Source organism: Rana temporaria, chromosome 4 (assembly GCF_905171775.1).
Source record: "Rana temporaria chromosome 4, aRanTem1.1, whole genome shotgun sequence".
Lineage (NCBI taxonomy): Eukaryota > Metazoa > Chordata > Amphibia > Anura > Ranidae > Rana > Rana temporaria.
The window spans coordinates 297,346,285-297,371,777 of NC_053492.1; the positions used below are offsets into that span (position 1 = coordinate 297,346,285).

The window sequence follows — 25,493 nt, forward strand, 5'->3', positions numbered from 1 at the left end:
GACAGGGGCGTTTTAATTTTTATTTATTTATTATTTTACTTAATTTATTTTTTCCTTTCGATCGCTTTTATTCCTATTACAAGGAATGTAAACATCCCTTGTAATAGGAATAGTGTGTGACAGGTCCTCTTTAAGGAGAGATGCGGGGTCAATAAGACCCCACATCTCTCCTCCAGGCTGGAAAGAATGAGATCGTGAAAAAAAAAAAAACACAGATCTCATTCTTACTAGCCGCAATTGCGGTTTGTTTACTTCCGGGTACCCAGGCGTGATGTCATCACATCGTGCCCGGGCCTCCGACGGTCATAGAGATGACTGGTGACCATCTGGTTAGGATTAGGGCTGAGGGTTAATATTAGGGTTAGGGGTTGCATCCTATGCATTAAGGTGAAAAAACTTCAGACACTGACCAGTCCCCCCAGTTTTACTCACCGGAGCCCATTTGTACCCACGGTGGAGACGCACGCTACCTCTCTGACCGTTGTCTAGGCTCTTGATTGGATAGGTTGATAACAGCGCAGCCATTGGCTCCCGCTGCCATCAATCAAATCCAATGACATGGGCGTGGGACAGAGTCTGGCATTTTGGGTCTATGGACGCACGGAAACCCCAAGGGGGAGCGCTTGCGGGGATGAGTTGATATCGCTGCTTGGGGATCCCAGAAGAGGTGGATTGGGGCCACTCTATGCAAAACAAACAGCACAATGGAGGCAAGTAGGACTTTTTTTTTAAAATAACAACCAACGAGGGTTTACAACCACTTTAAGGGTTATAAGGGTTAAGGGCTAGGGGTTAATATGAGGGTTAAGGGTTTTAATTTATTATGAATTTTCTATTTAATTTATGATTTATATAGTTTATTTATTTAGGTTTAATTATTTATTTATTATCTAATTATTGCATATGAACAGAGAAAAAATTCAAAAGCGCGTGACATCATTGATCTTTTCTCCTCCAGCGTTTTGAAGCTTCAAGCAACAAAACGTTGTAAATGGGGCCTAAAACCGATTGCCAGGCAATCAACCAAATGCAAATGTTTCATCACAAACAGTACGTGTAAACATTTAACCCCTTTCATACCGCGCCATAGGGAAATTACGGCGGCAGGAACCCCTCACCGATCCGGGTGGACGTCATATGACATCCTGTGTTCCTGGCGATCCAGGGCGCGGCCGCGCTCGTGACCCGGCGCAGGTGCCCGGCGGCCGCGATTGTCGGTAATCACGGCAGGAGTGTGGATCTGTGTGTGTAAACACACAGATACACCTCCTGTAAGCGGTGAGGAGACCAATGTGTGTTCCCAGTACAGAGGAACACACATCGGTCTCCTCCCCCTTGAGAGTCCCCTCCCCCTACAGTTAGAACACACCTTAGGGAACATATTAACCCCTTCCCTGCCAGTCACATTTACACAGTAATCAATGCATATTTATAGCATTAATCGATGTATAAATGTAAATGGTCCCAAAAACGTGTCAAAAGTGTCCGATGTGTTCGCCGCAATGTCATGGTCACAGTAAAAAAAAAAAAAGAAAATCACAAATCCCTGCCAATACTAGTAAAAACATGTATAACATAAAAATGCCATAAATCGATCACCTATTTTGTAGACGCTATAACTTATAACTATAACTATAAACCAATCAATATACAATTATCGCAATTTTTTCTTACCAAAAATATGTAGAAGAGTACGTATCGGCCTAAACTGAGGGAAAAAAAATTGTTTAGGTTTTTTTTAAAAATTGTGATATTTATTAAATAAAAAAGTAAAAAATAGTGTTTTAAAAAAAAAAAAAAAAAAAAATATGTCGCTCTTCTTTTGTTTTTAGCTCAAAAAATAAAAACCGCAGAGATGATCAAATACCACCAAACGAAAGCTCTATTTGTGGGGGGAAAAAAACAAAGATTTAGTTTGGGTACAGTGTAGCATGACCACGCAATTGTCATTCAAAGTGCAACAGCGCTGAAAACTAAAAATTGGTCTGGGCAGGAAGGGGGTGAAAATGCCCTGTATGGAAGGGGTTAAAGTGGTTGTAAGCCTCAGACATGAAATATGAGCAAAGATTATCCTTCCATCATGTGTACTTGTCTCAATTAAAAGCACCAAGTGTAATTTCTGTCTGCTGCTTGGTCTCCTCTGCCATCAGCATGAGCCACTTCTGACAAATTTTCCAGACACCAAGAGAAAAATAGTGACAGTGGAGGGACCTCCAGCTGATTGACAGCCTCAGTTCTGTTCCTATGTGCTCTGTGAAGGGGTGTGTTTCTTCCCGCCAATCAGCTGTCAGAGCTCTTCCCATTTTAACTTTAGCTCTCCATCCCCGTTTTACTTCACTCTCAGACAAGCTTATACAGTGAACTCAGCTATTTGAATGGCTGTAAAGAGATGGCTGCAGATTAACAGGTACAACTTATACAGGAGAATTTGTTTAATCTCTGTTTATCACCTGAGGACAGTTCATTCACTGGGTTAATGCAAGGGTCTACAACCACTTGAACCTATAATGGCATTTTTAATTCCCATTTAGCCACCCGTTAGTCTTCGCTCCTCTGCCAGACTGCATGACCAGGTCTGCAAACTCACGTTTCCTTGCTTCCATAAAGGCTTGGTCGCTGACCAACAGCCTTATGATTCCGTGATGGGCGGAACACTCCGTTTTGCATTTCCTTGGACGAGAGGACGTCCGTGATAGGTGGAACACTAAACACAAGCTCTTCTGGGAAACTGAGTGTTCCGCCTATCACGGAACACCACGAGGAGGAGGTGCGGCTTTTAAAAATTAAAAAAAAAAATGGGACGCCTGCAGTCTGACTCACTCTGCCAGGCATAAAGGAATGAAGATCGGCGAAATGAGGCGAGGCAATGGCACAGTGAGGTGGGGAAGGGGGTCGTCCTATACGCCGAGTATATCCCAAAACCAACATTTTAGCTGGAAAATTAGGGGAGTTGTCTTATACGCCCAGTCGCCTTATACGCCAGCAAATACGGTATATAGTATTTAATAAAGGGATGCAATTTCAAAAGCCATTCATGTAGAAAAACAGAAAATTGAAGAATTCCAGGGAAAAAAATATTTTTTCCCCAAAGCTGTGCCCGCACTGCACGATTAACTGCGCTCATTTTTATCCAGGGGTGAGGAGAGCCAAGATATACTTGCCTAATTCGCCGATCCACTGAGCGCAAGACCGGTCTCTGCTGTTCCTATCCCCGCCACATACTAGTGGTCTTGCGTGGACTGTTCCTGACGTCGTCATGCCCATTGACCCGCTCTGGATGTGAGGATGGCAGGAACAGTCCACTGCTGGACGTGGGGAAGTGCAGTTTTACGGAGGATCGGGTTAGTATAGCCTTTCTGTGTGCCCCTGAGCAAAACAAGCAGTAAACCTAAGCAGTGCAGGCACAGCCGCACTGCATGGGAATTTTTTTTCCTGGATTGCTGCTCTAAGGAGTTCTAAACTTTTTCATGAATCTCTACTAGGCCTCGTGTATAAGGAGTAAGCCCTGGCTTACACTGGTGCGATTTGACATGTCAGATGGCATGTCAAATCGGCAGCATTTGCCAGCAATGACACCGTCCTAATTGGTGCGACGCCGCATCTGCGGCGCTGCACCGATATCAAAAAGTAGTTTCTGTACTTGTGATTTCGGCCCGTGATTTACATTGACATCTGTGTCTCTAATCGCAGCCGAAAACGGGACTGACAGGCGGGAGTGAAAAAATCGTGCGAGTTCAGTTGAACTCGCACAGCTTCATTCCCGCAGCCCAGTGTGAACCTGAGCTTAAGGGAAAATCTGAAGTGCTGCTCAAGACAAGGCCTCATGCACACGGCCGCTCATAAACAGAAGTTTTTGGGGCTTTTTGCATGTGTCCACGCAGGGCCGTTTGAAGGAATTTGGGGGCCCCAAGCAAAATGGGGGCCCCCCCAAGCACCCCCCCGCATGCAAAGCCTACATTAACGCTACACTCATTTTTTTCTATTCTTAACTCCCGTTCTTTCCTGTAGGCTGCCGCTGTAGCATGGCCGAGCTCCTCTTCCCCTGTCCCCTATCAGATAGTGCAGGGGTCCCGCACGTGGTACAGGAGATTCAGTTTCCTGTCTTCCTGGCCGGACTGAAAGGAAGTGAGCACTCAGTATGCACTTCCTGTCAGTCCGGCCGGGAACAGGAAACAATCTCCTGTACCACGCGCGGTATCCGGTCAGACTGACAGGACTCCAGGTGGAAGGAAGAGGAGCTCGGCCACGCTACAGCCTGGGAAGGGGAAGTTGGGGGTCCCAGGCCAGCTCGGGGCCCCAAGCAATTGTTTGTTTTGCCTGTCCTGTAGCGACGGGCCTGTGTCCACGCACACATAAGCTTTTAGAGACGTTTAGGGGCAGAAGAGATTAGAGGCCTTCAAAGCTACTTTAGAATGCAGGAGAAATAGCGTTCAGAAGAGGAGATTTTGGGCATAGAAAATGGTAAATGATGTTAGATGCATTAAATGCAATGAATGCAAGTACATTTAGCATTTGAGCGTTTATTCATTTCAGTGTCCAGGATAAGTGGAGTTCCACACGTTTTTTAGTTTATTAAAAGTCAGCAGCTACAAAAAGTATAGCTGCTGACTTTTAAAGCGGAGTTCCACCCAAAAATGGAACTTCCGCTTTAAGGTTTTTGGCATGTCAGTTTTTTTTTTGGGGGGGGTAGAAGAGCGGAAACCCTCTCTTTTTAGAGGGCTCCAGCTCCCACTTCCTCCCTGGGCACCACAGCGCCGAAAGGAAGGTCACCTCTCCCCCTCGGCAATCATCTGGGACACGTCACAGGTCCCAGATGATTTCTCAGCCAATCATGGTGCGCAACGTGGCTCGTGCATGCCCGGCTGTGAAGTCACAGCCGGGCGCCCACAGAGTGATGCTGGCGCTGCGGAGAGAAGGGGCTTCATTCCCCCGCATTGCTGGACCCTGGGACAGGTAAGTGACCGATTATTAAAAGTCAGCAGCTGCAGTATTTGTAGCTGCTGACTTTTAATATTTCAACGTCAACGAGCAGCTAGCGGTGGAACGCACGCCAGCTTCCCAGGACATGACCATCTCTCTCCAAAACTCCCTACAAGCGTACAGCCTCAGTGCCAGGATACGGGCACCAGCAAAAGTAAGGGGCCACTCGGCACTGTGTTTTTACTTCTATGTTTTAAAATAAACGTTTTACACTATGGCGGCCTTTTTTCTACTTTTTGGCATTCGTTCCGCTATCTGTTGCTGACACCGGAACCTGTATGACATCCAGCCGACCCATATTAACACTAAGCTACTATTGACCTTATTTTAACTAATTAGGTCAACATCTTTTGGTAAGGGGCCATCTATCTTTATCTTTGGTGACTTATTGGTGAAGGTGGATCACTTCCCTTTTGCACTTTGGATTTGGAAGACATATGAGCACGTTGCACTTTACCCATCCTTTGGGACTGTGTTATCTGCAATAATTTCCACATGGACTCCTTTCAGTCACTTGACTGTGTATTATAATATTTTGCTATTGTTCATTTTTTGTTATTGGTTCTACTGTACACATGGACACCATTTAGTCATCTCACTGTTACACTAGGATACTATCACAAGTTTCTATGCATGTAGTCTAGTTGGATTTCACTGCAATCTTTTATTGTGTATTTTATTATACAGTTTATTCACTATCTAGCGCCCCTTACCCACAACCACATACTATGAAAATTCAGATCTCTGTATTTTTTTTTTTTTTTTTTTAGGGAGCAGCTTCACTTAGCAATCCACTTAAGGAATTAAGTATTTAGTTTAAAATATTTTGGCGCGAGATTTCCTTTTTCATCACAGGAACCCCGCTTTAATAAACAGACACTCACCTGTCCCATGGTCCAGCGATGCGGTCGCCCAATGCTTTGCTCCTCTCCCCGGCGATGTCATAGCAACTGTGGGCACCTGGCCGTGACAGCTTACAGCTTCACGGCCGGGCGCACACTGCACATGCATGAGTCGCGCTGCGCTCCGCTATTGGCCAGGCAATCTTTTGGGACGTGTCCCAGAAGATTGGAGGGAGGGGCCGCCTAGGGGGAGAAGAGTCGCTGACCTAGGAGGCCGAGAAGCGAAAGGAGGAAGTGGGACAGGATGTCCCTCTAAAAAAGAAGGTACCCACTCCCTCCCCCCAGAAAAACGACATGCCAAATGTGGCATGCAAGGGGGCGAGGAGTGCTTAAAGCGGAAGTTCCACTTTTGGAAAAAAAAGTGCCTAAACAGCTTGGGAAAAACAGAATTTCCAACAAACCAGTGTGCCCGAGGCCCAATTCTGGACCATATAAATTCACACTTCCACTGTCCTATGTGTGCCTAATGAATATCCAGCTTCAAAATATTCTGGTTTAAATGGCTTTTTACTCTAGCTATCCTTCCCCACTCTGTAGAACAGTACTAAGCATGCATGCTTACGATTCATGAATGTTGTATGTCATTTCATGTGTAGCCGTATACTTTGCCAGAGCTGTACGATGCAAAACATCAATAGTATACGACTGCCACTAATGATGAGATCAATAGCCTAGAGAGTTGCCGGATTACAAATTACCATGGCTGCAGAACACCACCAGAGCGAAGGGCTTTTATTCTAGCAATGTCTTGACCCTGGTACAGATTCGGGACGTGTGCCTGCTACGCTTCTAGACTCTAGTCATCTATCAAGGTCAATGGAGATCACCGATCAGTGTTTCCATATTATTGTGCTGCAAGAGTTCCAAGACATCTTCATATCACTGATTGCAATTAGCTGACTGTGGAGGATGATGGTTAATGAAATACTTGTACACGTTTCCTAGGTTTCCTCGTCTAGCTCGGTATAGCCACTGTTATTTTCATGTGAATCAGACATGTATGCTTATGTCAACCTATTTACAGCCTCTATATTAGTTGGCAGTGTTAATGACTATGGGCTAGGTTAATAATGGATTATCTTTATGTGAAGTTGTCAGTGACACCCTTGACACTCCTCAGCTGTTTAGCAGATAAAATAAAATGACACAAGGATATAAACACCCGTACGTTACACACACTATATGACATTCGGACGCGATCACTCCAGTACGCTGTCCTATCACAACGCCAAGCAGCCTATCTCTCTGCATAAGGAGGGCCCTGTCATTTCTCAAAGACCTACTACAATCTGCATAGTGATTCCAAGCAAGGAATTAGAGATTCTACAGTTCTGCTAAATCATGGCAAAAAACAAACAAACAAAAAAAAAACAACATAGAATACAGATGTTTAAATAAAAACAGATCATTGATTTAAATATCAAACGCTGTGGTTCCAGGCAAAACATGAAAATCCAGCACTGTCATGCTAAAAAAGCACAGTCATTTCCCAAGCCTATGCAATGAGCGACTAAATAAAATAAAAAAATTGGTGGCAAAGGCTCAATAAAGCGCAGGAGTAGACGCATGTAGCAAACATTAATCTGGCAAGGTACGGCACATATCTTGGTAACTTATCAGCAATTACAAAACACTGATCCTTAGCAACTCGGCTCCAAGCTGGGTACAGGTATGAGGCTGCCTGCACTTCCCTGCAATAGTCAATAGCTCTAAGGGATTTACAGTGCCTACCTTTTACCTTCTTGCTGCTGCCATTCTTTTGCTGTTCATCTTCCTCGTTAATGGTGAATAAAAGTGGGGGTGCAGGCCGTGCCCCAGATTTCTTCACCCTCTCCTGCCGGGCAGCTTTTTTCGATCCTGGCATGTTTCTTGCCACCTTTCCCTTCTTCCTGGTTCTCAGGAATATAAGCATGTATCCTGCTCTTCTCTGGCAGTTCCCCAAGAAGAGCCTGTCACTAGGGCAGCGTGGACATGTAGAAGCTTGTCACCGATCTCCCCATGGATAATGGGAGAAAGCCGGGAAGGATGACCAATGCCAGAATCCCCCCCTGATCCAATGGCTGGTGTGAAAATCACTAGCTGGTCCTTCTTGCTGGCCTCCAGCCAAGCAGAATCTGCTGCACTACAGCACCTTTCCCTAACCCCTGTGCCGGCAAAGAGCACACTGAAATATTCAGCATGCAGCACAGAAGGAGAAAATATGATACACCGCTGTTCTCAGTTGCCCTGACAACAATGACACTGCCTAATTAAAGGAAAACTACGTAGTGCTGTCTCTTCAGCTGGAGCCTGCTGGAATGCCTTCTAGCTCCTGTGCTTCCCACAAGCATTACTGAGCAGGCTGGGCTGTACCGTCTCTCAATGTGGGGCGGTGGATGATGTGCTTACATAATGATGCTAAACACACAGGAACCTCAACTGCTTTTAATGAAAGCTAGAGACCCAGCTGCTGTGGAACTACAAGTCTCAGTATGTTCAACCATCGGTTGGGCAATTTGGAGATGCTAACATATTTTACATTTTTTTTTTTTTTTAATCCTATGCTTTCATTTTAAGAGATTTATTGCAATGTAATTACTAACAGTAAACATTTCTTTAGAAAGCTAGCAAAAAGATTCTGTACCTTTTATCGTACCAGTTTAATTAAACCTGTTACTCATTGAAGACACAGGAAAGAAAAGGACAGGTCAGTTGTAGGAGGTGACAAGTCCCATGGGGACACTTGGTTAGCCCTGTGTCCCCAGTAGGAACATGAACTGCTTTACATGACGACAGGTAGATATCCAGCTGCTGTGGAACTACAAGTCTCGGTTCACATCAGCCTACATCCCTTTTTTGGAGGTAGCCAGATTGGGGTAGGGAGTTTCAGAGGATGGGAGAAGCTCTGCAGAAGTCCTGGAAACAAGCAGGGGTGGAGGTGACAAGAGGGCTAGAGAACAGGAGGTTTTGGAAGATGATGGCTGTATTTGGCGAGTATTGGTGGTCATTTTGAGATGAAGCTGGTATCTTACACAGAGTTGTGGATGGCTTTGTATGTTGTAGCTAGTATTTAGAATTGTATATGTTGAGCGAGTTGAAGCTAGTGGAGAGATTGGCAGAGAGGGGTGGCAGTTGGTAAGGTAGATGAGTCTGGTAGCGACATTCACCATAGACTGAAAGGGGGTTATGCCCTGTACACACAAATCGGAGTTTCCGTCGGAATAAACTCAGACGGAATTCCATTCAAGCTGCATACAGACTCATCTAACTTACCAACTACCACCCCTCTCTGCCAATCTCTCCACTAGCTTCCACTTGCTCAACATATAAAACACCAAATTCGGACTGTCAAAAACGTACAACACTATGACGAGCCTAGAAAAATGAAGTTCAATGCTTCCGAGCATGCGTCAAATTGTTTTTTCTCCGGAGTTCCATACAGATGAACGGAATTTCCAATAAAAAAAATTTCCGTTGGAAAAAAAAAAAAAAGAAAAGGAGAACATGTTCTCTTTCTAACTTCGTCGGAATTTGACGGAAAAAGTCTGATGGGGCATACACACGTTCTGCACTCTTGTAATCAGTTTTCAGCTGAAGCCCCCGGTCATATGACTTCACATAGCTGGTCCAGGCTCTGAAAATAACCTGACCATAAAGCCTGGACCGACAGCCGACTCTGAGCCAGCCACTCCCACCCCCTCCACAGCCCAGAGCTCCAGTGAGCTCTGGAGGACAGAGCAGAGAGCCGGTGACTGACAGTCACCAGCTCTCTTTAGGCTGAGGACCTGCTGTGTTTGATCGCTCAGTTCTCGGTCTTAGAGCCGGCAGAGAAGAGCTGCCGCTGGGATCAGTGTAGCTATCTAGGCGAGTATGAATTCTTTGTTTGATTCCCATACTTCTGTCATACATTTTTCCGCAAGCTGACAAATTAAAAGCCAACAGAGAGTATCAGCTGGGTTGCCAGGGGCACTCACTTTATCACTATTCACCTGATTCAATAAAGAATCTAATTTAATCTTTACATCTTGATTGGTTGTTACTGTACTCTCAGCGTAAAAAATAAATCATTGCAGAAAAAGAACATCTGTTTGGCAAAAAAAAAGAAAAAACATTAAAACAAATTAAAGGAACATGTCTCAACTAAAAAATCATCTTGGTGGTATGCAGGTGCAATCATTTCTATACCGTATGTTACAAACGCACGAATGTTGTTTTCTGAAGTACAAAATGTTGATTTTGCTTTGCCAGGCTGTGCCCGAAGCAAATGCAATTTCGATTTCTTCATTGGTACAATTTATTGAGCAACCTCAGCAGAAATTATGGGGAGAAGCATGAATTAGCATTTCATTACGCTGTCCTCCCATCTGACTAATCAGGACTGTACGTCATACAACTACATACTGGCTGGGTGTAAACACCCTTAAAAAACAGGGCTAGTACAAAACACAACTACAAATGATCAGTAGATTTTCACGAGGACGGAGCTTTAGGAAATCAGTTGGCCATAACCCCTTCATATACATCAAAACTTTTCAGAGAAAGCAAAAAAAAAAAAAAAAAAAAATTGCTCTGAACTGGAATAAAATGACCCGGTAATCGTATAAAAAGACAGTTGAACACGCTGGAAGATGCCAATAATGTCGCTTCCTCACCACCTGTTTTAACCTCTAAAAGCCCACATCACTGCATACATTCCACATGGTTGCGGCACAGCCCATTTACTTAAAAGGGTTGCATTTGATGGACAGTAATGCCCAATGAATGCCGTAGGGTGGAAGAGTCACATTCCTGCTGCAAAGCATCACAGGGTTGGCAAGTATACAACCCCATCTGGTTTCTTTTACAGCAGGGGACAGGTACAAAATTGCAGGTCAACCACCTGGTATTACTGCCCCCAAATGCAGCTCAACTGCCTGGTTTTACTGCCCCCCAAGTGCAAGTGTGTTTTGAAATTCTGGAAGGAAGACATAACATTTGGAGGGATTTAGGTGGGATTTGTGTTGGGGGGATTTGGGAGCATTTTGTTCTGGCAGTGAGGAAATTGAAGTGGGGGGGGGGGGGGGGGGGTTGGTGAGAAGACTTATTATGAGGGGAAAGTTTAGGGGGAAATTTGCACTGGGAGGGATAGGGGGCCAAAGATTTGTGCCGAGATGAAGGATTTCAGCAAGGGGGCAGATGTGCTCAGTGTTTTTGCCCATACATCTTGGGGGTTGTAGTTTGGCATGTTCGCCCTGGGCTCTAGATGACCTTGCCCTGGAACTGGCTCTTAGTTTGTCTCTGATCTTCATCAAAAGATGACAGCCACAGGCCAATCTTGGCTCTTCTTGCTTTATTTATTTGTCAGCAAAATGACCATTACATCCTGTCTCCAATCTATCCAATCTATTTTTTTTTTTTTTTTGTCAACAACTAGCAAAAGCCTCAACAGTTAGGGTAATTTCACACTGGGGCATCGGCGGTATTTTTAGCAGGCGCTTTGACGGTTTTGTGTTGCCATTTGCCTGATAGCGGGGCGTTTTTAAACCCCGCTAGCAGCCGAAAAAGGGTTAAAAGCGCCACTGCCCATTGATTTCAATGAGCAGGGGCGTGTAAACACCACTCTTAAAGCGCCTCAAAGATGCCGCTTGCAGGACTTTTTTAGTGTCCTGCCAGCGCACTGCTCCAGCGTGAAAGCCCTCGGGCTTTCACACAGAAGTGACAGGAGAGGTGCTTTGCAGGCGCTATTTCTAGCGCTATAGCGCCTCAGTGTGAAAGTAGCCTTCGATAACAGCTTTAATTTTTAGGGAGTATTGCCTACCTGGCTCCTGGGATTATACCAGCTCTGTGTTAAACACTATAATAGCAGTATAGAGCAGTGTTTCAACATCAATCCTCAAGGAGCCCCAACAGGTCATGTTTTCAGGATTTCCCTCGGATGAAGCGGCTGTGGTAATTACTAAGGCAGGGAAACTGATCAAATTACCTGTGCAAAATAAGGGAAAAGCCTGAAAACATGACCTGTTGGGGCGCTTTGAAGACTGGAGTTAACCCTTTAACAACCTCATTTTTCAATGAGTTAGCGTGACTCAAAATGTGCGCTCTACCAAACGGTGGAGCAGGACGTCTTAGGGTTAAGAAACAGTAGTATAGAGAATTAAAAAACTCTATGATTCCTGCTAACAAAATGTCCTTTTGTGTTCGTTCCTTCCAATCAAATGAACTGGCGGGGCAGCAAACACAAACACAAGTCCTAGTCACCTCTGTTAAAGAAAATACACATTAGACATCCTTGTTCACAGGACAGACTTCATTTACACAAGGTGGGGTGTAATTGTGTGCCTCTGGGCTGTCATCTGTCATTAAATGCATAAACATAGCTATATAAATACATTGGATTTGAAACACTGTGTATGATTGGTACACTACTAGCAATTTAAAGTGGAGTTCCACCCAGATTTTCTATTTTTTTTTTTTGCTAATCTGTTTGGTTACACTACATTAAATACTTTAATGGTTAACAAATTTGCCATTCAATTCACATATTTTTTTATGTACTCGTTTGTTTTCTTCTTTGCAGAGCTCTTCCATCCTTACTATGGGCATGTGAAGCCCACTAGGTGTCAGTTCTGGGATATGGTGCTGCTGGCTACCCAGCATGCACCTCCCAATCTCGTGCATGCGCAGTATACACAGGGCAAAGCGCAGGAAGATTATCTTGTTGCCATAACAGGCGGCGACAGAGGAAGTGCCCACCCTGTTATGGCTACGAAGATAATCTGTTGTCTTCTGGGATTGAAGACACGCAGGAGACATTGCAAAGCCAAAAATGTCACGCGCGGCCATGAAGGGAGAAGTCAGAATAGAACAAAGAATTACTAAAGTGAGTGATCCAGAAAAAAATTACAGTATATACTCGAGTATAAGCTGACCCGAATATAAGCCGAGGCACCTAATTTTACCACAAAAAAAAAAAAAAAAAAAAAAAAGGGAAAAACTTATTGACTCAAGTATAAGCCTAGGGTGTCTATCTGCATGCCTCACTGTGCCCATGCCTCACTGTGCCCATGCCTAGACTGACATTTAACATGGGAGTCTATGGAAGGGGTGCCCAGATTTGAAAAATCAGTGCTCGCCAGCTGTAGGTCCCCCAAACTTGAAGATGAGAAATGGGACTACATGTGTGCCAAGTTCCGGGTCCAGAGGACCTAAAACCGTCCGGTACCGGGTCCCCAAAATCACCAGAGAAATTATTGTTTGTTTAACATAGGAGTCTATGGCAGGGGTGCCTGGATTTTAAAAATTGGTGCTCCCTGGCCGTAGGTCCCCCAGACAACAAACTTTGCACACTTGTAGAGGAGTGGGGGGCTACATGTGTGCAAAGTTTGGGGTCTAGGGGATCTATGGCCAGCCGGTACCGGGTGCCCAAAGTCCGAGAGATCAGGCGCAAAAAGGTGACTTGAGAATAAGCCGATGGGGGCATTTTCAGCGCAAAAACAATGTGCTGAAAAACTCGGCTTATACTCGAGTATATACGGTATTTCTATGCCAATTTGTAATTACTGCATAAGTTACTGCTGCATGATGAGGACTTAAAAATGTGGGTGGAACTCTGCTTTAATTTCCTTCTGCAGCCTCTTTGTAAATATGTTGTATATTTAAAGTCTGTCCAATGAGATATAGTGATAATCACAGACTGCCATTAAAACTGGGCAGCCAGGATATAATAAAAGACTACCAGAAGGACTTTTGTGTATTAGTAGAAGGAGTCGTCCAATTACTGTATCGGTTTGATGGAGGACGTTGCATGGATATCCCCTTTAAAACCATGTTATTAAAAAAAAAAAAAAAGAAAAAAAAAAGAAGGATTGCCAGGCGGCCATTACTGGACCCTTTAAACTGATCTTGATTGGTTGTTATGCTGACCCACTATCTAATATTGTCACTGACCCAGATCATGTATTCAGAAAAGTCAGATTTCCCTATCTGCACACTTATTGCAGGTCAGTGACTCAGGGTACGGAACTAAGAATGTCAGTATGACCGCCTTGCAACTAGCATTTTCACCAGAACTCAGCAAGGCCAACCCATAAAATATTTATTTTAAAGCGGGGTTTCGGGCATAATTTAATTTTTTTTTTTTTTTGCAAGCTAAAATGAATCACATTAAATAGTCCCTAAAACATATTAATAGCTCCCCAATCGTTCCATAAATCATTGCAAACACTTGTCTTATATCCTCCAGCTCATGTTGTGGCCGTACCCATCATGTGTGTGGACATGTGAAGCCAAGTTCCTTTATCTTCCTGGTTTCGCATGCTGAGTGATTTTTTGGCACAGTAATGCCCAGAGACTCCTGGGAAATGAGTGTCATCATTTAACAGGAGGCAATGGGGTCTTAGGACAGGAAGTTGAACCACCTAGGACTAGGAACTAGGCAGATTACGAAATCTGCCTAGTAAAAGCCAGATAGGAGTAAAAAAATTCTATATATATATATATATATATATATATATATATATATATATACACATATATATATATATATATATATATATACATATACATATACATACACATACACACATACATACACTATATATATATATATATATATATATATATATATATATATATATAATTTTTTACATTAAAGGCAAGCTGTTAATAGAAAGTTCATTTTTAGGGTGGAACTCTGCTTTAAAATGTAGTGTTATTGGGTTATTGCTGGCACAAGATATAGTTAACACTTAAGCCTCATGCACAAAGGGCCAGATTCTCGTACATCCGTGCAATTTTGTGCGGGCGTAACGTATCCGATTTACGTTACGCCTCCGTAACTTAGACGGGCAAGTGCTGTATTGTCAAAGCACTTGCTCCGTAAGTTGCGGCGGTGTAGCGTAAATCGGCCGGCGTAAGCCCGCCTAATTCAAAATTTGGATCAGGGGGGCGTGTTTTATGTAAATCTATTGTGACCTGACGTGATTGACGTTTTTCCCGAACGGCGCATGCGCCGTCTGTGGAATTTCCCAGTGTGCATTGCTCCAAAGTACGCCGCAAGGACGTCATTGGTTTCGACGTGAACAACGTCCAGCCCCATTCACTGACGACTTACGCAAACAACGTAACTTTTTCAAATTTCGACGCGGGAACGACGCCCATACTTTTTTTTTAATCAAAACGACGTTTAAGGAGCATAAAATAAAAGAATTACAGACATGGTAATAATCGGTGCAACATGCACCACAAGCAAGGATACAGAACAATGTCAAGTATACAGACATAACGGATACATTAAAGAAAGAGCTAGTTACATGTGCATGTGCAGAGTGAAATGTGGGGACAGAACAAAATTACAGGTCGGATTCCAGGAGCACCCGACGGGAACTATTGAGGAACTTTATTCATCAGGAGCAACACAGGTGGAGGCCTCCCCCAACCATCTATCCCAGACCTTGCGATACTTATCGGGGCAGCCCCTGTGAACATAGAGTAGCTTTTTGAAGGGTAGGGTAGCGTTAACAGCTCTGATCCATTGCTGCAATGTAGGAGGGGGGCCCCTCATCCAAGTTTTCGCTATCTGAAGCCTGGCAAGGAATAATGTCTCTTGCAAAAATGTATTGAGATATTTCTCGGCCTCAGACAGTGAAAGGAGCCCGAGTAGGCATTGGCGGGGGCTTAGAGAGAGTGGGGAACCCATGCGGTCGTGAAGAAACTGGACCACCTGGGTCCAAAACCCTTGCACACAGGGGCATTACGACGGCCATACTTAACATTGGTACGCCGCACTTATGCCTCATATAGCAGGGGCAACTATACGCCGGGAAAAGCCTAACGTAAACATCGTAACTTTACTGTGTCGGTCGGGCGTACGTTCGTGAATTTGCGTATCTAGCCGATTTACATATTTCGACACGTAAATCAGCTTACACGCCCCTAGCGGTCAGCGGAAAAATGCAGTTACGATCCGACGGCTTAAGAGACTTACGCCTGTTGGATCTAATGGATATCTATGCGTAACCGATTCTAAGAATCAGGCGCATAGATACGATAGGTCGGATTAGGACTTACGACGGCATACATGGCGCTGCGCCGTCGTAAGTCCTTTCAGAATCTGGCCCAAAGTGTTTTTATAGCCGTTTTTTTTTTTTTGTGCAGCTTAAAAACTCCTCTACATGTTATTCTATGGCCTCATTCACACATAGGCTTTTTTTTTTTTAATTGTTTATTTATATGTTTTGCAAATCATACAAAAAAAGGAGGAGTACAGATGAATCCTTAACAGTATGAAGAAACTCAGGTATACATTGTCTTGATGAACTACTGAGCATACATAATTTGTACAAGTATAGGAATGGCGATGTGAATAAACGATTGTCTTGAGTGGGAGTAAGGGAGTCGATCACAATAAAATAGAAAGAATAAAATCAATAAGAAAATAGGGAAAATATCAAAAGAAAACACTCGAAATATGTTTGAAAAAAATCATCTGTCCAGGGGCCATGGAGGAAACATAATCACTCTATAAACATACTGTAAAACTTCACAGAAAAACCTGTACATTAAAGTCGTAAACACACTAGTGGAATGCTTAGGTAGTTGAAGCTAACTAACTCGGGTTGCCTCCTTCAGACCCATAAACTGAGTCGTCCCACACTGACCACGTTTCAGAAATGTTTTTTTTTCCGTACCCTCCACTGTAGCCGTCAATTGCTCCATTCTGCAGATGTCAGCTACAATAGCAAGCAGCTGTGGGATTGTTGGGGGCGAGGTGGACAACCACAGTCTAGGGATGACCCTCTTAGCAGGCAGCAGAATAAAAGATATTAATCTGCACAAGGCCTTAGAGACACCAGATAACGGGAGACCCACTAAACAGTACATGGGCGTCAGAGGGACAGGAATCCCCACCAAATTGTCAAACAGTTTCTGGACTTGAAGCCAAAAACGGTGAACAGGGGGACATTCCCAGAAGATGTGGAAATGAGAGCCCACAGCACTATTACACCTCCAGCATTGTTTTGAGACCGTTCGGTTGCGGGCATGTAATATGTCTGGGGTCCTATACCAGTGCATCAGGACTTTGTATGCAGATTTCTTATGGGCTACACATCGAGAGATCCTGGAAGTGTGTCTCCAAACGCTCTCCCACAAGGAGATGTCGTGCTGTAAGATCTGGGACCACTTTCTCATGTAGAGGTGAGCATTCACCACCATAGGAACTGCCTCATGCAATATTTTGTAGATGGTAGAAATCATTTGAGGCTCATGGAGGGCCTCTAGCGCATGGGGCTTCAAAGTCGGTTGGCCTTTACAAAGTGAAGGAAGGGGACCTTGTAGAGAAAAAGTGTCTAATCTGTAGATATGAATGGAAAAGCTTTTGGGGAATCTGATGCTGACTTTGCAACTCAGGGAAAGTCAGAAAACGTCGGGTCACTGGATTAACAAAGTGTCGTAATTGGAAGAGTCCAAGGTAGCATACGATCATAGGAGAGGCTATCCGGGATGTCTGGATTGAATAGAACATTCAAGAGAGGTGGGCTCAAAGAGGACAGGGAGTAGCGCTCAGAACAGCGCCCCCAAATAGATAACGTGAACAGCATAGGGGCTAAACAAATTTCCGCAATTGGGGCATATGAAAGGCAGCAGAAGGCCAGAGCATGTAACAAGGGTGGACTGGGGCTGTGACACTCATTTCTATCTCCGCCCACCTATTCGGCACTTTCTGGGAGGTCCAGGAGGCGAGAGCTCTCAGATGCGAGGCATAATAGTATTTAATGAAATCCGGGCCTCCCAGTCCCCCCCTACTTTTCCGGGCGAAGACCACCGTCCCTGCCAGCCTATGGAAGGAATTATTCCAAATGAAGCGAAGACTCCTCCTTTGAAGGGTTTTAAGCTGCGTCATCGGGACCGCTACTGGTAGCGTTTCAAACAAATATAACAATTTAGGCAGGACGGACATTTTAAGAACATTAATTCTCCCCAACATGGATAGAGGGAGGGCAGTCCACTGAGTCAGCAAACGGTTAATTTCCGAAAAAACAGGGGAGGAAAGTTGGCCCGATATAGAGCGTCATAAGAGGCTGTGAGCTGAACCCCTAGATATTTAAGTGACTGTGAGCACCAATGGTATTTCTATTTGCTTTGGAAGGAAGACAGGAGAGACGGAGGAATGTTTATGGGTAACGCTTCTGTTTTAGCAGCATTACATTTTAAATCCTGAAAGGCATCTAACATGTCATGTAGATATGGCAAGGAAGAGTGCGGGTGTGTGAGAGTGAGGAGAACGTTGTCTGCAAATAGGGATAATTTATATTCCGTGTGTCGAAGACGTACGCCTCTAATATCCAGACATTCCCGTATAACAGCAGCCAGGGGTTTTAAACCAAGGATAAAAAGCAGATAAAGGACAGCCCTGTCTTGTACCATTGCTAAGGGAAAATGGACGTGATAAGAGCGAGGAAAGTTGCACTTGTGATGTGGGCTTCGAGTACAAGGCTCGAAGAGCTTGGACAAAGGGACCCGAGGATCCGTAACGGGATAGGATTGCAAACATGAATGGCCAACTAAGGCGATTGAATGCTTTTTGGGCGTCTAAACTAAGAATCAAGGCAGGGTTTTTTGTTCTATTAAGTAGATCAATAAGGTCAATCGTCCGCCGTGTGTTGTCACCTGCATGTCGCATGGGGACGAATCCCACTTGGTCTCTATGAATTAGTGCTGGTAGAATTAGAGAGAGCCTATTTGCTAAAATCTTCGTGAAAGTTTTGTAGGGTGATGGGATGATAATTATTGGGGGGGGGATGGATCTTAACCCGGCTTAGGGATCACGGTTACAGAAGCGTGCAAAAATGAAGAGTGCAGAGATTTGCCCTGAAGTAGCGAAACGAACAGGGTTAGCATATGTGGATTGAGAGTCTGCAAAAATGCCTTGTAATAGGAATAAGGAAGACCGTCTGGGCCCGGGGCTTTATGTGAAGGGAGGTGTTTAATTACTTCAATTAGTTCCTCAGTGGAAACAGGTTGATTTAATGAGGCACGTTGATCTAGTGACAGTCTTGGGAGATGTATAGATGATAGGAAAGTGTCTAGTCTGTCTTGTGAGAACTGGGTCTGCGGGTCAGTGCTCAAGCAATTGTAAAGTTTATTGTAATATTCTCCAAAAACTCCACACATAGTCCGGGGGCAATATGTAGGCGAGCCATCCGGTTGTGCTATGTGATCAGGTATATTTAGAAACGGGCGGGGTTTAAGCTTATGGACAAGCATCCTATGTGGTTTATCTGCATACTCATAAAACTTTTGCTTGGACCATAATATTGACTTCGAAATTTTGTTTGTATCTACCGACTTAATGCGATTGCGAATAGCAATCACCGTACGCAAGCGACCCACCGTAGGAGAGCGGAGTAACTGTGCCTCCACTACCCGCAGCTGGACCACAAGCTCCGACCTCAGCTTAATAGAATCTTGTTTTAGGCGCGAGCCGGCTGAGATGCACTCGCCCCTAAAAAAAGCCTTATGAGGCTCCCATACAGTAGATATATCAGGGCCACACATAGGCTTTTAGGAGCTGTAAGTGGCATAGGCGTTTTCAAGCTTCAAAAAACCCCAGGGCCAGCGCGTTCTGAGGACTGGCATTACAGCTGTAAAAACGTCTGACGCTGATTGGTTTGAATAAAAGTCGGATCATGATGATCCAACTTGTGCCCTGAAGATCTTGAACCCCACTCTAAAATTAAATTAAATAAAATGGCAATCCCCCCCTTTAAGATCCATACCAGGCCCTTTGAGCCTGACCTCACAAATGTGCTTCTGGAAAAATGGTCAAACATTCCCAAACCTTGTGGACAGCCTTCCCAGAAGATGAGAAGCTGTTATAACTGAAAAAGAGTGGGCCAAATCAATATTGAACCCTACAGACTTGACTGGGATGACATTAAAGTTCATGTGCATGTAAAGGCAGGTGTCCCAATACTTTTGGTAAAACACCAATACCTTGGATTACAAACATAATTTTTTCCAGAAGCATGCATGTAATCCAAAGCACTTGTTTATCAAAGAGAGTTTCCCCATAAGAAATAATGTAAACTCAGATGATTTGTTCCACAACCACTGCTGGTGTATGCTGTACTGTATGTGGCCAGAGGTGGATTGAACTGCTCATATATCAAGTCAAAATTTAAAACAAAAATGTTGCTCGTTTTTCAAAGCGCTCTTACACCGCGTCACTTGTAATCCAAGGTCAGGGTTCGATGAAATCCGGGCTTCAGGTCGCAATTGCGACTAGAACTAGCGACCCATACCCCCATCCTGTGTCTCCGTACGCCCCCACCTCCCCCGGCGCGATCGCATCGGCCCGTGCCGGCCGGTAATTGAGGCCACGGCTTTTGCGGCCTTCTGCAGGCCTATGCTTCCTTCTGTGATCTTGTGATGGCCGTTGGTATGACATAAAACCAGCAATGCTAATGGAGCTTCCCCTGTGTTTTCACTGCCATCTCCTTCCCTCTAATAAGAACCCCCAAACATACTCTGTCACACTGTATTTGCGCAGCGGTCTTACAAGCGCACTTTTTTGGGGAAAAAAAATCCACTTTTCCGACACCTCCAGCTCTGAATGTATGTAATGGCAGGAGGTGCTGGGGTGTACTGGAGGGTCCAATAATGCTGGGTGATCTATTGTTGCTGGAGTGCATCTATTTTTACAGGGGCAGGGTCTATTGTTGCTGGGGAGGTCAGTTGTCGCTGGTAGGGGATCTAATGCTATGCAGAGACAATCGTTGCTGGGAGAAATATCTTGTTGAGGGAGGGGGTCTATTGTTTCTAGCGGTTCACAGTCTGTTGTTACATGGGATCCACTTTACTTCCTATCATATACAAATTACTTAGCACCACAATCAAACGGAGGCCTCACCGGTGCCCATCAAACGGAGGCCTCACCGGCGCCCATCAAACGGAGGCCTCACCGGCGCCCATCAAACGGAGGCCTCACCGGCGCCCATCAAACGGAGGCCTCACCGGCGCCCATCAAACGGAGGCCTCACCGGCGCCCATCAAACGGAGGCCTCACCGGCGCCCATCAAACGGAGGCCTCACCGGCGCCCATCAAACGGAGGCCTCACCGGCGCCCATCAAACGGAGGCCTCACCGGCGCCCATCAAACGGAGGCCTCACCCGCGCCCATCAAACGGAGGCCTCACCCGCGCCCATCAAACGGAGGCCTCACCCGCGCCCATCAAACGGAGGCCTCACCCGCGCCCATCAAACGGAGGCCTCACCCGCGCCCATCAAACGGAGGCCTCACCCGCGCCCATCAAACGGAGGCCTCACCGGCGCCCATCAAACGGAGGCCTCACCGGCGCCCATCAAACGGAGGCCTCACCGGCGCCCATCAATGAACGTTTGCTTGCTGCCATTAATTTGCTGTGCCTCTGACACTATGTGCAACCGGAGAGGGGGGTGCCTGCTGATGCTGAGACTTAGTTGCTTGCTGCAGAAAGAACACAGTAGGAACACCAGCAGCCGGGCGCCCTAGGCGGCTGTCTAGTTTGCCTAGTGGTAGCGCCGGCCCTGAATAGAACACATAGTAAAAATATAAAAAAAAAATATAAACATGCTTTTACCATAAGGAATGTGTATGCATACTATAATATAAATTCTATAAATATAAAAAAAAAAAAGGTTGTAGCATTCTAACCAAATATGTTGCTCTACCAGTACTAAAGAATTCATCTCTTAAAAAAAAAAAAAACACAAACACACAAAATTCAAACTATCCATAGCCTACACTGCAAGGGATAATACACACAGACCTTTGCAGGCGCAAACCCACTCTAGTGTAAAAAATACCACCATTTTTCCATGTCTGGGAAGCTGCAAGTGGCGCTTACAACCAGCAACAGAAGTAATTGGCTGTATATGGCTCTACTTCGGTAAACATTAATGCTTTCTTACATAGGCAATTATCCACACATGCACATGCGACGTATTTCACAAATGTAAAACTTCCACATATGGGGAACATATACGCATGTGCAGGAAAATGCCGATGCAGGAAAGCATCATTCTTTACCTGAACACGACTGCTTACAGCCATTCACTTCTATGACCGGCCATATGAGCCATTTGCAGCTTCTGGGCATAGGAAAATGACAAGATTTTTAAATTAGAGGGGATTTGCGTCTGCAAACGTCACTGTACATGAGCTCTCACAGTGTGCAGTTTTCATCAATTAGAAAAAATATATTTACAAAAGGAGTTGTACCTGTTTATCTGCATCTTCTCTACATCTGTTCAAAGTGCTCAATTATAAAAGCTGGTCTGAGAGTTCATATGACATCACCCAGAGAGTCCACTGTTGTGACGTCACAGGGGGCGGGCTCTCCGGGTGACATCATCTCATGGCCATGCCTCATTGCTATATAACAGATGCCAGACAGCGAGCGACAACACAATGGAGGAAGACAGCCACAGAACAATAGCTGCTTTTTTTCTAGCAGGTAACCAGTGGTGAGGGAGAAGGCGGCGGTGGGAGAGACAGGGGCGGAAGAAGATGGCACCAGGAGAAGACAGCTCGGGGAGAGACGGCACCGGAGCTATTAACAAAGGACTTGTCAAAAACCAGCTCTTGTTTTTTTTACTTTCCACTGCTTTTTTGGTGAATGGCTAGGATGTACCCGTTACCCATTCACATGGGGGCAGGATCTGGGGGCTTCCAGATTCTGATAAGCCCCCACCCACAGACCCCGACAACCACTGACAAGGGTTGTCGGGAGATGCCCTTGTCCCCATCAGCAAGGGGACAAGGTGCTTTGGGGTGGGGAGCGCATGCGGACTGGTATGGTTCGGTGGGGGGGGGGGGGGGGCACTCGCTTGTCCACCCCCTTCCCTGACCTGCCAGGCTGCATGCTCGGATGAGGGTCTGGTATGGATTGGGGGGGGACCCCATGCCATTTTTTTTAAATGTTGGTGAGGGGGGGGGGGTGTTGGGTTCCCTCCGAATCCATACTAGACCCAAAGGGCCTGGTATGGGCTTGGGGGAGACCATACGCCATTTTTTTCTGCAATTTTATTTTTTGCCAGCAATTTTTTTCCTTTTTCTTTTTTCCTTTTTACAAAAAGCGGTCATTGGGGAACCCCGCTGACAGCTGATGACTCATCAGTTGCTAAGGACACAGTGGCCAGCTTTCTGGCCCCTTCCTTAGCAACCAGCTTTATACAGTGTGTTTAATGAGGGGAAAAAAAAAAGAAGGTTGAAAAACGGATGTCAGCGGATCATCCAACATCCATTCCGTTATTTTATTTAACGGAAGAAAAATAGGGTTTTCTTCCATCTTAAAAATCGGGGGTTAGCTTAACGGAGACGGATAACAGCGGATGATCATCCGCTATACCATAGGGATACATGCATGTCCGTTTTTCATCTATTTAAGGATGGGTGAAAAACAGACAGACATACGGATCACCCATATAAATGTCTCATTATAAATGGCTTTTGTTTTGCAAATCAGAATGCCGCTATGAGACATGATGGTAAAAAGGCACAAAGTAGAGGGGAGACAGAGTTAAAGAGGAAGTAAAGTCTTCCTCTTTAATTGTACCTACAAGTAAGCCTGCAATAAGGCTTACCTGTAGGTAGAGCTGCACAACTAATCATTTAAAAATCGTGAACTCGATACAACCCCCCTGATGATCTTCAATGCAGAGTTTGCAGATTCTTTCATATAACAAGTGGAAAGACTTTATCTGCTCACTCAGCTGTGAAAAGAAAATATCTGGGCAGTCTGCCAAGTTCTTAACAGGAAACATTGTAACCAACACTTCCTTCTTAGATCAAAGGGATAAATTTCTGTGTGTAAAGAAAAAAAAAATCTGTCTGCCAAGTTTGTAACAACATGAAACATTGTATCCATCTTCCCTGTAGAGCAAACTTCTGTGTGTAAATGCAGGAAGTTTAACCACTTAGAGTCCAAATCAATTTTTTTTTTTGCTAGAAAATTACTTGGAACCCCCAAACATTATATATTATTTTAGCAGAGACCCTAGGGACTAAAATGGCAATTGCTGCAATATTTTATGTCACACTGTATTTGTCCAGCGGCCTTTCAAATGCAATTTTTGGGGAAAAAATGCACTTCAATGCAAAAAAAAAAAAAAACTAAACAGTAAAGTTAGCCCAAGTTTTTTGTTTTAATGTGAAAGATATTGTTGCGCCGTGAGAATCATGAGAGAATCGTGATCTATCTTCTAAGCAAAAAAAAAAATGTGATTCTCATTTTAGCCAGAATCGTGCAGCTCTACCTGTAGGTACGGCAAATATCTCCTACACTTGCACAGTTTAGGAGATATTTACTATATACACTGCCGTCGAGGTCATCGGTGCATGCGCACTGAAGGAATTACCTGCTTTTGCCATTTCTTCAGGGCACGTGCGGGGACCGGCGTGCGCGGGAGTGATGTCATTGTGGGCTCCGGTGCTGTGATTGGCCAGAGCCACGATGACGTCACTCCCGCAAAAGATGTCGGCCGTGTACTCGGTGTGCTGGTGCAAATTAAGGGTATCGTTCCAAGGTAAATATTTCATAATGAGTTAGTATGCGACACATACTAACTCATTATTTGTCTTACAGGTTGTTTTTTTTTTTTTTTTTTTTTTTATGTTTACAACCTCTTTAACCTGGCTATATACCAGTATAAGTAATAACATTTTGTTTGAGATCTTTGGTTTTAAGAACATTTGCTCAATTTTTTAAAAACATTTGAGGCTGGGTTTACACTGATGGGGTTTCCCTGCATCCAATTCGCATAACGGGAGATTGTGACTGGCTCTCTATAGGGTTGGCTCACACATCTCCTGAGCGGCATGCGCAGGAGTCCTGTGTGTCTTTTGGTCCGTTTCAGGACCGAATTCAGCCCAAAATTTGAACCAGTGAATGGAGACACACTGGACCTCATGCTGTGAGCCGCTCCGTTCTCTAGTGTGAACCCAGCCTGAAGGAGCAGGATGGAAAATATTTCTAGAATGAATTACTAAGGCACGGTTTCCACTAGTGCGACTTATCATGTGACTTGGGACTGCAAAGTCACATGACAAAGTCGTTCCCCATGATTTCCAATGAGTACTGTCCATATCTGTGCGACTTCAAAAGTAGTCCCTGCACTACTTTGATGCGACTTGAGGTCCATAGACCTCAAGAATACACAGGCACCGTTTCCAGTCACATCAACTTTCGGGTCGCAATAGTGGAAACAAAGCCCAACGCTGTATGTAGAAATGACATGCATTCCAAAATCCAATGTTTGGAAATCATGAGATAGCCACAAGAATGAGAAACTTCAAACAAGTTACCTTTTTTCGGGATGGATTTCATCATCTCCAACCTAAACGTTTCTTTTTATTCTAGATAAAGCGGGAAGGGTTAGAACCTCTGCCATGCTTCTATTGCTATTTGTGCCTCCCTGTCCTAGAGAGACATAAAGTGAGATGAAAAACCTGACCGGAGGGATAAGCCTTCCCTATTCCATTAGAAAAATAAAACGTTTGCCCTGGAGGTGGGCCAGCCAAAGCACTGCGGGTGCTAAGGTCACGTACTGACTTAACGTTCCATCACACGCCCCTTCCTTCTGTTTATCTTACCCAGACTGTGTATTCCATGT

General features: G+C 44.7%; 1 protein-coding gene across 7 annotated transcripts in view; it reads right to left on the bottom strand.

Moving 5' to 3' along the window:
* Positions 1-25,493, bottom strand: part of MAP7 (microtubule associated protein 7) — a 244,015-nt gene that overhangs the window by 182,061 nt on the left and 36,461 nt on the right. For 3 of the 7 annotated variants that reach the window (XM_040350501.1, XM_040350496.1, XM_040350495.1), the window contains exon 1: positions 7,614-8,218. The exons of 1 other annotated variant lie outside the window; for it this stretch is intronic. In XM_040350501.1, coding sequence (XP_040206435.1) covers positions 7,614-7,794 — 181 coding nt within the window. In that variant the 5' untranslated portion in view covers positions 7,795-8,218. Of the gene's footprint in view, positions 1-7,613; positions 8,220-25,493 lie in introns of those variants that run through there. 3 more of the 7 variants (XM_040350502.1, XM_040350499.1, XM_040350494.1) reach the window with 2 other exon arrangements.